Here is a 13,011-nt window from a genome sequence, read left to right on the forward strand (position 1 = left end):
CATGCTAAGCATAGGGAAATGCACAATGTTTGAGAGCAAAATTTTGCACACCAGTTTTGGAAAATTTGTGCTTTTTTCCTCCAAAATGCATTGGATTTGTAAAATATTAAAAAATATTTTGTTTAAATTTTACTTTTTTTCTTATATAATTTCTTGCAATTTTTTATATTTTTCTATATTTTTTCAACATGGATTGTGTTGCAGATCATTATAGATTTTTGACATTAGTGAAAACTTCAAGTTTTTGGAAAATGAGTACTTGAAGAATGGTTATCTTGCGAAAATCTTAAAATTTGCAGTCGGATCTATAATGCATTTTCCTGTCCTTAGAAAAATGAGTCATTTGTTGAGCTAAATCAAAATTCCTGTTTTTAATTTCATTTATGTACCGTACCATTAAAACTCCCATTACAATTGGACCAGACATATGGTCATTTTTGACATTTTGACAGAAAAATAAAATACAAAGGATGTTGTATCATTCTACAGTCCATGGTTGAATTATTGGCTATCTCAAAGTCAATATTAGCGACAAAATGTCAACTCATTTAGCTTGCTCATAATATCACAAACATGCAATTTCAAATTGAGTAGATTACAAAATTCAATTTCCCCAATAAGATGGTCATTTTACTTGATCCCTTCACCAATTTTCTCTGGCTTCCTGTGGAGGACACTGGGACAGAGCCCAAAAAATTTCAGCCCAAATCGTCATTCAAATAGCTGAAAAGTCACCCACATATTTCTATATTTACAATGGTTTCATACTTCTATATTTACAATGGTTTCGATAGAAGAGAAAATTACGGTGGATAATGTCAAAAGTCACCCAATTTTTTAACCATTGATTTCAACAAATCGGAGACTGTAAAAGTTGAAGGAAAAACCATCAAAAGTTGCCCAATTGGGCTACCATATCATGGGTTTGGCAACACTGTATGGGGTCACACATAACCAGCTTATTTATGGTGAGCTAGAGCTACTCTCAATTACATCCAACTACTGTACACTACAGTAAAAATAATTAGTCATAATCAATCATTGATTTCCTTATAAAATATTGATTGCGCGGTCCCACCATTAAGTTTGAATCTTAAATGCAAATAACTGTAGAAACGAATTACAATGTACATTACAACTAGAAAGATGAGCATCTAATATGTATAGCTCATATGAGCAAATGCATATTGCTTACACCTAGTAAGTAGTATTTTAAAAAGAGAAATGAAATGATAATTTGATGAAAAAAATTCTTGTTTTACTAAAGTTGTTTAAAATATCCAAAAGAATGATAAAAGTTGATGCAATGAGCAAATTTCTCATATTTTACTCACAATATTATAAAGAATCACAGATAAACAGAACAATTGAAATGACACCTCCTGATCTACATGTCATTCTGCGAAATAACATTGAAAATTTAAGAAACATTTCCCTTTTATAGAGCATCATGTAATTAAGAGCCACTGGAGGTGCATGTTTACATTACAAATTTACACTGAATAGAAAATCACACTAGCACTGCTAGTCTAGCAGCTAGCACTTTCAAATGGTCTAGATAGATAGTGTAATTAATTAGTAAGACTAATACCGTACTGACGCGAGTATAGTCCCACCTTCGAGTAAAGTCCCACCCCCAAATTTTCGAAAAATTTCAGAAATAAAAAAAAAAAAAATAAAAAAAACAATTTTTTTTTTAAAGGAAATCTGTACCATAAACTAATCAAAGGCTAATATAGTTATATACCCCTAAATTAAACATACCAGACAGTCTATATGAATTTCGGAATATTCCTAACAAAGAAATAGCACTTTTAATCCTTCGTTTCTGCGATTCATGGAAGCCGTCATGATAGCTCCTTTCTGCCACAAGCGGTCAGTGTAACCTTTCACACAGACCCGGCGTAGCGTAGTGTTGCTATGGCATTCGCAACCCCACAGCTTAATTTTGGTTTTTAGTGCTGTTTTTACTTTTCGTTCTCAAAAGACATTGTTGATCATAAATATTACTTAAAATACATATTTTTATGTTCTTCTGTAGTTTTATGGGTAAAAATTGTCGCGTTTTCTTTTGAACGAATGTTGAATCTGAACTTTGGTAGTATTCGCTTTGTGTCACCAAAGTTCACGAAGGACCAGGCTTGTGGCACGGATTTCGCTGGTTTCAAAATCGGCGTACCGTTACAGCGTAATAAAATGAATCGGGTATCAATATGGCCGCCACAATGGATTACAAAACGATCGCTGATTGTCGTAAGGAATTAAGAATTTCTCCTTTATTTGGACGTATGCTTGGGACTTTTACTGTTTGTCGTTTTTATTATTACTGCAACTATATACCCATTGATTAGTTTATGGTACAGATTTCCTTTAAAGTTATTTATTTTTTCGGCTTTGGAGTGTCCCAGGACCTAGACCTAAATGCTAGGATCATTCATGGTTGACCTAAAAAAAAAATTGAATTTGAATGCATTTTGAATTCATTAATAGAGTATGACATGAATACAAATTATCAATTTTAATATTAAAAATACAAAACATCTTAAAAATTTTTTTTATTTTTTATTTTTTTAAATTCGAGTATCGTCCCACCCCCCAATTTTGAAAAATGTTCACCCAAAAACAGGGTGGGACTATACTCGCGTCAGTACGGTATTAACATAATAACATTTAGATATTTCTGGACTAATTTGATCAATTAAGTCAATTTTTAAGATATCACTCGCTGTTGTCCTCTTAAAAAAGGTCGATTTGGTGATTCATGGTATGGTGTGAAAAAAAGAAGATCAATTTTTATTATCTGTTTGGGTATGTGTGTAAAATAAAGGTCATAGATACCATTTGGGATTAGGAAACTGCCTTTAATTAAAACTGGTGGCGACACGTTGCTGAAATAGTAATCAATGTGATAACCCCATTGGCTACATAACATCATGGAGAATATTAATTCAGGATGCTTCCATTTTTGTAATCTTGTGTCCCCAAATAAAAAGCTGATCATTTTCATTGGTACAGCATCTTTGAATTCAAGTTATTTTAGACTACTCAGTAGTCAATGTGATAACACCATTGGCTATAAATAACATCATGGAGAATATTAATTCAGGATGCTTCCATTTTTGTAATCTTGTGTCCCCAAATAAAACGCTGATAATTTTCACTGGTAGATCACCTTTGAATTCAAGTTATTTTAGACTACTCAGTAGTCAATGTGATAACACCATTGGCTACATAACATCATGGAGAATATTAATTCAGGATGCTTCCATTTTTGTAATCTTGTTTCCCCAAATAAAACGCTGATCATTTTCACTGGTAGATCACCTTTGAATTCAAGATAGTTTAGACTACTCAGTAATCAATGTGATAACCCCATTGGCTACATAACATCATGGAGAATATTAATTCAGGATGCTTCCATTTTTGTAATCTTGTGTCCCCAAATAAAAAGCTGATCATTTTTGTAACCTTATGTCCGCAAATAAAACGCTGATAATTTTCACTGGTAGATCACCTTTGAATTCAAGATATTTTAGACTACTCAGTTATTTAATCAATGTAAGAATGCCATTGGCTGTATAACATCATGGAGAATTTTACTGGAGAGGTGCTATAATTTTTATCTTGTGTTCCAAAATGAAAAGCTGATAATTTTTTATGACTACTTACCTTTGAAATCCAGATATTAGACTACTCAGTAATCAATGAAAGAAATCCCAATGGCTACATAATATTTTATATTAATTAGTGGCGCTTCAATTTTTGTATTTCGTACATAATAATGTATGTATACGAGGAGTGATAAAGAAGCTTAGGGGCCTTGCATTTTGAACTTGCCCCTAAGCATGTAAGTGGCCCTATTCCACAAATTTTTGGAAAATGTTTAGAAAGAGAGTAAAAGGGTGAGAGAAAGAGTGAGAAGGGAGTATATGAGTGAACGTGAGCAACTAACAGAGAGAAAGAGAGCAACAGCGAACAAGAAAGAGAAAGCCCACATCCGTAACTGCAATGGGCTATTCCTGATGAAATCCATACACCCCCTATGGAAGACATGACCTCTCACACCATACACATGTTTTTGAAATTTGAAATTCACACTCCCTGTGTGAAAGCTTATTGGTTGTGTCTTCCAAAGCGGGTGTATTGATTTCAACTGGAACAGCCCATGTAACCTCCAGCTCCATTTCTTCAATTTTACATGTAATTGCAGGGTCTATGGTTCAATAGTCAGTGCAGAAAAAGTCAAACATGTTTCACTTTAAGATGAATTGCCCTAACTCAATATACCTCAGATGCTGGAATTGCTAAATGTGTAATATTCATGGCTAACAAAAACCAAAGATCATTATCATCAGTCCACATGAAAGATAACCATTTCTCAAAATTAATCATCACACATCACATATTTATGACTTCCTCAAAGAAATTAATCAAAACTCATTGTTTTCACCACATATACTGTGGCACACATTGAGGTGACAATGCTGATGGATTCTCCTCTTAAACATAACACCTATCACTCGATACACATCTTGTTGAAGTCAGTTACATTATTAATCTAGCTGAATATATGATGATATTAGCACTCAGCGCAAAGAGATTATACACAAAGAGTACTGACTCCAATGCCCCATGTGTAACACTATGGTAATTAAATCCACTATTTGCCTGCATGGAGCTGGTATTCTTTGGTTTTATCTCATTGATTCAGCATGAAATGAAACGGCAATTGATTATACGCCGCGCACAAACAACAAACTCAATACGGAAGCAGCCACAATGACACTTGATTACTATACAATCAACGACGTGGGTAATTATATTTTTTGTCATCTACTTCATCAGTGAGTAAACAAGGCTCCCAGATGAATGGCAAATTACTTCAATACAAATATGATGCTGCCAAGTTTTTTTTCACATGATGAAAATATTCACTTTATTAAATATTTCAATTTCATAAGTGTGTGCCCCAAATGGGAATGGGGAAAAATTGCTCATTTATTGGATAATATTAGTCTAAAATTAATATTAATTTTAATATTATTATTAATTATTATAATTATTGTTATCTTTAATTTAAATATTATAAATTATTATTGTTGTTGTTGTTATTATTATTAAAAAATTATTATTAATATTATTATTTTCATTACCCAGTATTATTAATATTATATTATTAATATTATTATTATCAATTAAATAAGTTTACATTAATATTAAAATATAAAATAAACAAGTACTACATGTACTTATTAATTTCTCAAAAAGTTAGAAAACTATCCCAAAATATTTTGCATCATTTCTCTTTGCCTGGGAACCAAAATTTCATATTCAAATGTTTAATTTTCCGGAAAGAAGCCTCCCAATTTTCCCCCATTTTGTTGAGGACAACTAATTTAATCCCAAGCTGATAATAAATTAACTACAGGCATTTAAGAAAGATGTGCATATCACACCGTGGGATAGAATCAATATAATTAATTCCTACTACGGATGCACTAGATTTGATCATTTGATGACATACAGGCTTTTGGTTGCACTACATATTCATTCATGATCAATGCTGATTGTTGATAAGTAGAAAGAGCAAGTTTATTTTCACAAGAAATTCAATTTCCTTCTACTTCATAAGATACTGGAAATTGCCAAAAAAATCAATATTACAGTATAATATGACAACAAAATTCAGAAAAAAATATCCCAGCGCCAGCAGAAGTGGACACTGGACAGCAAATTCATGAAAATATGCCTGACACAAAATTAGTATCCCTATCTAACGTCAATATCATACTCCCTATTTATAGAGTTCACTCGCTCATTCATAAAAAATGAGTCAAATTTAGATGTGAGCAATATAGCAGTAATCAGGTGCATAGAAGTGTGAATAAATTACAAATGTTACATGTATTCAACTGTAAATAAATTAATTTATGAATAGCCTGATCCTGTGTCAGAGGGTGAGTATTCAGTATCGAGTTACGTAATGTTACTATGTCAACGGGATCACGCGCTAGAGTAATGAACCACGATCGAAATGATCACCACATAAAGTATATGGCACTCGAAGGAATACCAAAGTAGCGTGATCCGGTAACCAAGAGAATTACGTAACCACTTCGATGCTGAATTATCCTATATGGGGGGAATTGAACATGATGGGGGCACAGGGCCTGACTACTGGCATGACGATACATGTATGCCACTGGCCTGGTCATAGAAAACGCTGCCGCTTCAGTTGCTTTGTGCTGAGAACATTTTACCTTTATAAGTTGAACATTTGTAAAACAGAAAAAGCATGGCAATTGGTAAGAAATTTGGTGTACATATACACTGTACCATATATTCCACCTAATATTAAGCACCCCTAGTCTAGTGACAACTGGAGTAGTGCCCCTTGTCATTGTCAATGCACCTTATCTTGCACCTGTAAATAAATTCCATCAAATGTCTGAATAAAATTTCCTTCTAATTTAGAAGAAGTTCTAACCTTCCAATTTAGGATTATTAGTATTTTGACTCCATGCAGATACACTGTATTTTGAATGTTTAGTTTTAAATTCCCCTTTAGGCAACGGGAAAATAACCTGTTTTGCGGGCCGGACAGACCCAGATTTTTTTTTGCATTTTGGGAGATTTTTTTTTTTTTTTTGCGAAAATCATATGTGTAAAATCAAATTTGCCAAATTTTCAAGCTTTTGGTGATATTTTAGGGTCATTTTAGGCTCAAGGATTTTTTGAAATCTTGACTGACCAATCCTATAAAACAAGGTTTTTTTTTGTTGTTGCTTTATTTCACAATTACTGACTGCAGCACCTGGGCATTAATTAAGTTGAATACGGTTATTAGTACACTGTGGATTTCTCTTGGAAATAAGAATGGCCCGCGATAAATCCCCGATATTCTCTTTAGTTGACTCAGAAAACACATCATGGTAAATAGTGTCAAATATAGCCTAAATTTAGAATCATGGTATGAGGATTCTGATCTTCCCCCATTTATTATCCTCAAAGCTTCTCTAGGAAGTATTTTATCAACTCATTACACACAGTAACCTTGTCATTACATGGACATCTGAACTCAACTCAACCTTTACCAATTAGCTCGGAAGTTCCAATTAATATTCTCTCTTTTTTCTTCAGATCTTGAAAAAGACCACTAGTTATACATACCCGGTACTAACGACTGATGTTTGCTTTGCAGTGAATGAAAGAGAATGAAAATCACAAAATTTATTCTCATAACAACCATTTCTCTTGCGTTTCTTTACAGTTCTATAAATACATTCCATGTGCTTTGATTGCTTGTGCAATTTCAAGCATGAACATTATATTATTATGTGCATGCCTGTAACATCTTTTGTTGATAACTAAGAAGCCCATCCTCTAGATGGGCCATTTCACTGGTGTGGCTATAACCAGGAAGTGGGTAGTACTTTAATTTATATCTTCCTAATTTGTAACATTCATGCCCGATGTACCAGGAATTTTTTGCCAATATTTTTTATGGAAAGTCAAAATTTTACTGATATTTTTTATTTGTTCTTGAATGTGAGACTGAGAGTAATACAAACTGTCTGGAGTAGCTGTCTAAACATACATGTAGGTGCATTGTACATGTAGGTATTTGTTTGTTTTTTGGTGTTTTTGTTGTTGTTGTTTTGGTACGGTATATTTGATACATTGTACAAGCAAGATATGTACTTTTTCTAAAATAGACACAAAACGGCCTGAGCATTCTGCTTTTTAAGATACCGTACGGTACATAGCATAATTTCCCACATAATTTCAATTCAAATGTCTGATGCATGTAATTGGACTCCTCTTAGTCAAGTGATAGGCTGTTCTGCCCCCCAAAAAGGTGATGTTTCAAAAACCTTAGGATACATGAAGCAGCTCATCCTTCTGAGCATTCTTTAATTATTAAGATGTGAGGGCGCTCTTCAGCCTGAAAGCTGTTACGTACCCCCTACTGAAATTTCATCATTTCTTATATCATCAAATCAAAGATAAATAACAGCACATGTCCAGATATGAACTATCACTTGCGTGTAGTACCCATTTGAAAATGTGATGTGATCAAGCAAAATGAGTCGGATGTCGGGAATATTGATTTTCAAATAGCCAATAAGAGTATTCAACTTCCTTTATTTAATTTTGTTGTTCTGAGCAACACTAAAATATCCATATTATATCTTGAACCATTAAGTCTAATTATGAATGATGGGGTTTTCAGCAAAATAAAGCTGTGGGAATAGCTCATGTAATAAGATTGAAAATTGAATTTTGATTTTTATCGACATCAGACATTCACATTTACTTTGGTGTCGAATTCAGCTGACGGTAATTATGCATCTATTCGCTTTTGAAAAATTGCCTTGGTGCCCTTCTCAAATTTTCAACAGTTGCCTTGATGCCCTTTTGAAATATTACAAATTGCCGTGCTGCCTTGCCTTTTCAGTGAAAATCCACGGCAATTATCAACTTGCCCTAAAAAAGTTGCCGTGCCCCTTCAGATCCTTAATTCGAGGGCTGCCCCCCACCATACATGTACATTTATATATTGCAGGAAAACCCTTACTCTGATCTATTATTAGAAAATTTATATAGATGACATAAAATAAGATGCAGGGGTAACACAGAAATGTTACTGACATTATACCCCTGTACCACTGTCAGTTTACGTATGTTTTGTCTCATTCATATAAATGTAGCATTAGATTAGAACCTTCTGACAGTGTTTCTGAGTCTCTTGTTGGATTTCTTGCTCAATTTCCATTCAGAAAATGTATAGGCCTACTTTTATCATGCTATGGTTTGAAAAATATGGGCATTTGAACTTGAAGGTGAATGAGTGTTGCAAATTTCAAAAATCAGTGTGTGACAAACAGGGTTCGAATTCAGTCATTTTTTTTGCATAGCTGTTTGTGCTATGCAAAACATATGTTTGTATTTATAAAGCAGTTTCCAAATTTTGCATCGCAGTCATTTTGCTATGCCAAAAAAAATGTGTAGCATTTAGCGATGCAATATTTGTGTTTGCGTAGCGAATCTACAACTTCTGTCATTGTCATCAAATCTCGGATATCACTGCCGCCATTAGTATTCGTGCATCATACACATTTCCCAAACTCACCTTGTTGCTCAAATATATCCAAGAAAATACAGGTTGTATGTGTTCATCATTTATTTATCATCAATAAATTCATGTTTGTACTGGATTTTATGCTTAAAAGCCGTCAGAATTCATGATTGTTTTCAAGAAGTCAAAATTTATGTGTAATATCGCCATTGACATTTCCCTCATTAATTATTCATGAGCTCATTATTGTGACGTAACGCTATGCAGTGGGTATTTTGAAACCGATGCTCAGTAAACATAAACAATTTTTTCATGCGCAGTTGGCATTATACAGCTTCAGGGGGTATTGAAACTACTTTAAAACATCTCCTACTAGCAACGGTCAGAGGTCAGTTTTTTGCTGATAGCCGTTGATTTGACAGACGTAATTTTGCTATTGCAAGAGCTTGACAGATTCGGGAACCACCAAAATTACCTGGGGCTTTACATTGGTAGCTTGAGCGATATCTCCATGTGCTTTGTGTCAAAATGCCACAAAAATGCGATGTGGAATTTGGCTCGAAAATTGCGATGCGTTGGGGAACTTTTGGGCTTTTTGAGGTAAATACGACGTGGAATTTAGCTCAAATTTATGTATAGCACTTTTAGCTATAGATGCATTTTGGAAAAGTGCATAGCAGTTGATGGAAATTGCATCGCATTTTGCGAGGTTAAAACACATGGCCAAATATGTTTTCTAGAATGCATTTATGAAGTCAGTCTTTGTCTTTGGGTTTGATTGCCACAGTATACGAAAAATGCCACAAAACATGTGTTTTTGGCTTGAATAAATTCCAAAAATTGACCAAATATTATTTTCGACTTTCATGCCAGTTACTACATATGTATATTTATTTATAAAATTAAAATAAAGGATAAATTTAAACTTCTAGGGCTAGGCTAAGGCTAATGGAACTCGATTGTTAGTTTCCTATTGACCGCCCGCATCACTTTTTCAATTTGACAAAAACCTTTGTATTTTCATAAAAAAGTCAATTATCTGAAAATTGAAATGCAAATAATCAAAATTTGAAACTCTCAAAATGTCTGACATCCCCTGCTGATCATAATCAACAGTTTTTCTTAGTTGTAGGGGTAGAGGATATATGTACCGTAGCAAATAATGGAAATTTAAGGATTACCTCATCATATTTCTAGTGATTACAAAAATTGCAAATTTGTTTTCATTTTAATGAAAACAAATTCAAATCTTTTCTCAATCTGTTGCAAAATGTCTGTAAAGATGATCTAAGCATTAATACTGTTTTTTTTGGTACTGGTGGGGTACCTAAATTTGGAGAAAGCTGTTCATGAAATCATTGATTTTGTTGACATAATGGATAATGAAAAGAAACCGAATAATGAATAATGAAATAGCGACCTCGTCCTTTTTTTCAAACATCCAATCGGAAACTAATAATCGAGTTCCATTGGCCTAATGAAAGTTGATTTTTACATTGTTATTGTAGTTTCCAGTAACATGCCCGCAAGTTTTATTTTGGCCAAAACGATCATTATTTTCATAAAAAGTCAATTAGGCGAAGAAAAAAGAAAACCATGTTCTACGGGCCCGACCGACCCAGATTTTGAACAAATTGGAAAAACAAATTTCCTGTACAAATTAAATAATGCTGACCCAAATTTCGGAAATTTCAGGAACAACATTTTTGTTTGTATTTTATCAAATTGCAAATTATTAACAGATTTTGGTCGATCCTTCATGTAATTATTTTGTGTAAGCTAATCCTAACCCTAACCCTGAAGCCTCCAGCATACTTTCCTGCCGCTTGCCGCTGCGGCAGGGCGTTTCAACCAATGACAAGCCTTTATTGTGTCCGTTTGTCTGCAATGCGCGTGCGCCACGCCGCTCAGCGGCAGGGTAGTATGAAACCAGCATAAGGCCCTTCGCACTTGATTATTAGTTTCCTGTTTAAGATTTTGAAAAAGGGACGAGGTGACTTTTAATTATTAATTATTAATTATCTTTTATTTTCTTTATTTAGTTTGAACTATTACAAGCAACTATTGACTCGTTTTGACTAGAGCGGGCATTTAATTATTTCACAACAATATTTGATTTTATAAATAAGTGGCGGTGGAGTTGTACTCTTTGTTCATTCATCATTATTGTTGATATTATTAAAGTCAGAAAATGGCAAGTAGAAGTAGTTGAAAGTTATTTTTAAGGAGAAAATTAGAAATAAAAATAAAATAATTAATTATTTTGAGATTTTCAATTTTGGACGCGGGCGGTAAACAGGAAACTAATAATCAAGTGCGAAGGGCCTAATCCTAACCCTAAACTAACCCTAACCCTAATTTCGTGTAAAATTACATGAAGGAATATTGAAACCCAGATTTTGGTGATTTTTTTGGGTCATTTAAAAAAAAGAAAAAAAAAGGCCGACCGACCGACCCTACTTGAAAGGTCCGCCCGCCCGTAGAACTGGGTTTCTTTTTTTCGTCGCCTTATCTGAAAATTGAGATGGAAATAATTGTGTGACAACACAATCACATGATTGATGAATGAAACAGGTCAGATGATCAGTTTCAGTTTTGCAACCAAGTGATTATTTCAGTTAACTGATGATTATGTAAACCAAGTTTTGTCTCGATACTATGGTACAGTTATTTGGGAGTAATCAGTATTTGTGAATGATCAAAAGAAAATGACACAACCCCGCCTACTTTATAGTTTTAAATCCGAATTCCACGTAGCAAAATAAAACATTCGTGGGTGCAGAATTTGGCACCACTTCTTTATCATCATCGATGCAAAAACATTGATTCAAACAATTCTACAATATTATAGACGATACAAAATTGCAGACATATAGATAAGAATGTTACGTACCCATGATATAATTCGAAGAATAACCTGAGGTTTCTTGATATAGGTAATGGGGTCAAATCCAGCCCCTGCTTTGCCTGCTCCGTAAGCTCCGCCTGCATCCATTTTGGCATCGATTTCGGTGAAAATTTTCTGCTAAAATTGAGGGCGCTATAACATGAAAATTTTAACCCCTGATTTTAACAAACAGGCTTGGCCGCCCTGTAATGAAAATTTTTAATCAGGGCTGATTTATTGAAAATTCTACTGATTTCGGAGGCGAAGGGGCATTCCGATTTCAATGGAAAATTCCCACTGATATAAGCTGATATAAATAATGAAGCGTATCTTTGTTTGTACCCTTTGCCATAGAAACTTATCATTAAGATGGGTATAAATAGGCCCCATGTCACAGGGGAAAGTTGCCCAAATTCGTCCAAAATTGTCAAAAATGACCAAAGTTGCGCAAAGTTGTGCAAAACTGCTTAAAGTTGTCATTTGAATTTGCAATATTTTTGACAATTTTGTGCAACTTTGCATTAACATTGAGTAACTTTGTGCAACTTTATGCAACTTTGGATTAACATTGAGTAACTTTGCGCAACTTTGCATTAACATTGAGTAACTGTGTGCAACTTTGTGCAACTTTGTTAACAAATTGCGCGATGCGCAACGCGATGAGTTGTTGCGCGCGTGTACCTTGCTGGTACAACAAAGATTTTCTTTCCTTTTCAATTTCAAACACGAGTGGAATAGTGAAATAAAATCCTTAAAATATTGCAGTTGGAGTTTACAAATCTGGATTTTCATTCCTTGTATTTATAAAAAACATAACAAGGTACAAACATATCATAAAAACTCAATTTTGAGAAAGAAACAATGGCTAGAGTACACAGCCGCGTTAATGGGCTCTGATTCACTGGCTGTTCAAGCTCTCATTGATAATCGTAGGCCTACTTTACACAATAGTAGCAGTAATTATTTCACTTGGAGTTCTGGTATTTTTGGTATTTGTAAACTTACTACTCTATTTGATGTTTGGCATATGATAAACCTAATATTA

At 33.9% G+C, this 13,011-nt stretch overlaps 1 protein-coding gene across 1 annotated transcript in view; it reads right to left on the minus strand.

Annotated features, from left to right (window-relative positions):
- LOC140137894 (synaptogyrin-1-like) overlaps positions 1-12,110 on the minus strand; it is a 36,053-nt gene extending 23,943 nt beyond the window's left edge. Inside the window, 1 exon segment of the mRNA XM_072159698.1 lies at positions 11,973-12,110. Coding sequence (XP_072015799.1) covers positions 11,973-12,074 — 102 coding nt within the window. The 5' untranslated portion in view covers positions 12,075-12,110.
- Between the last annotated feature and the right edge of the window lie 901 nt (positions 12,111-13,011).

This window comes from Amphiura filiformis, chromosome 17 (assembly GCF_039555335.1).
Source record: "Amphiura filiformis chromosome 17, Afil_fr2py, whole genome shotgun sequence".
Lineage (NCBI taxonomy): Eukaryota > Metazoa > Echinodermata > Ophiuroidea > Amphilepidida > Amphiuridae > Amphiura > Amphiura filiformis.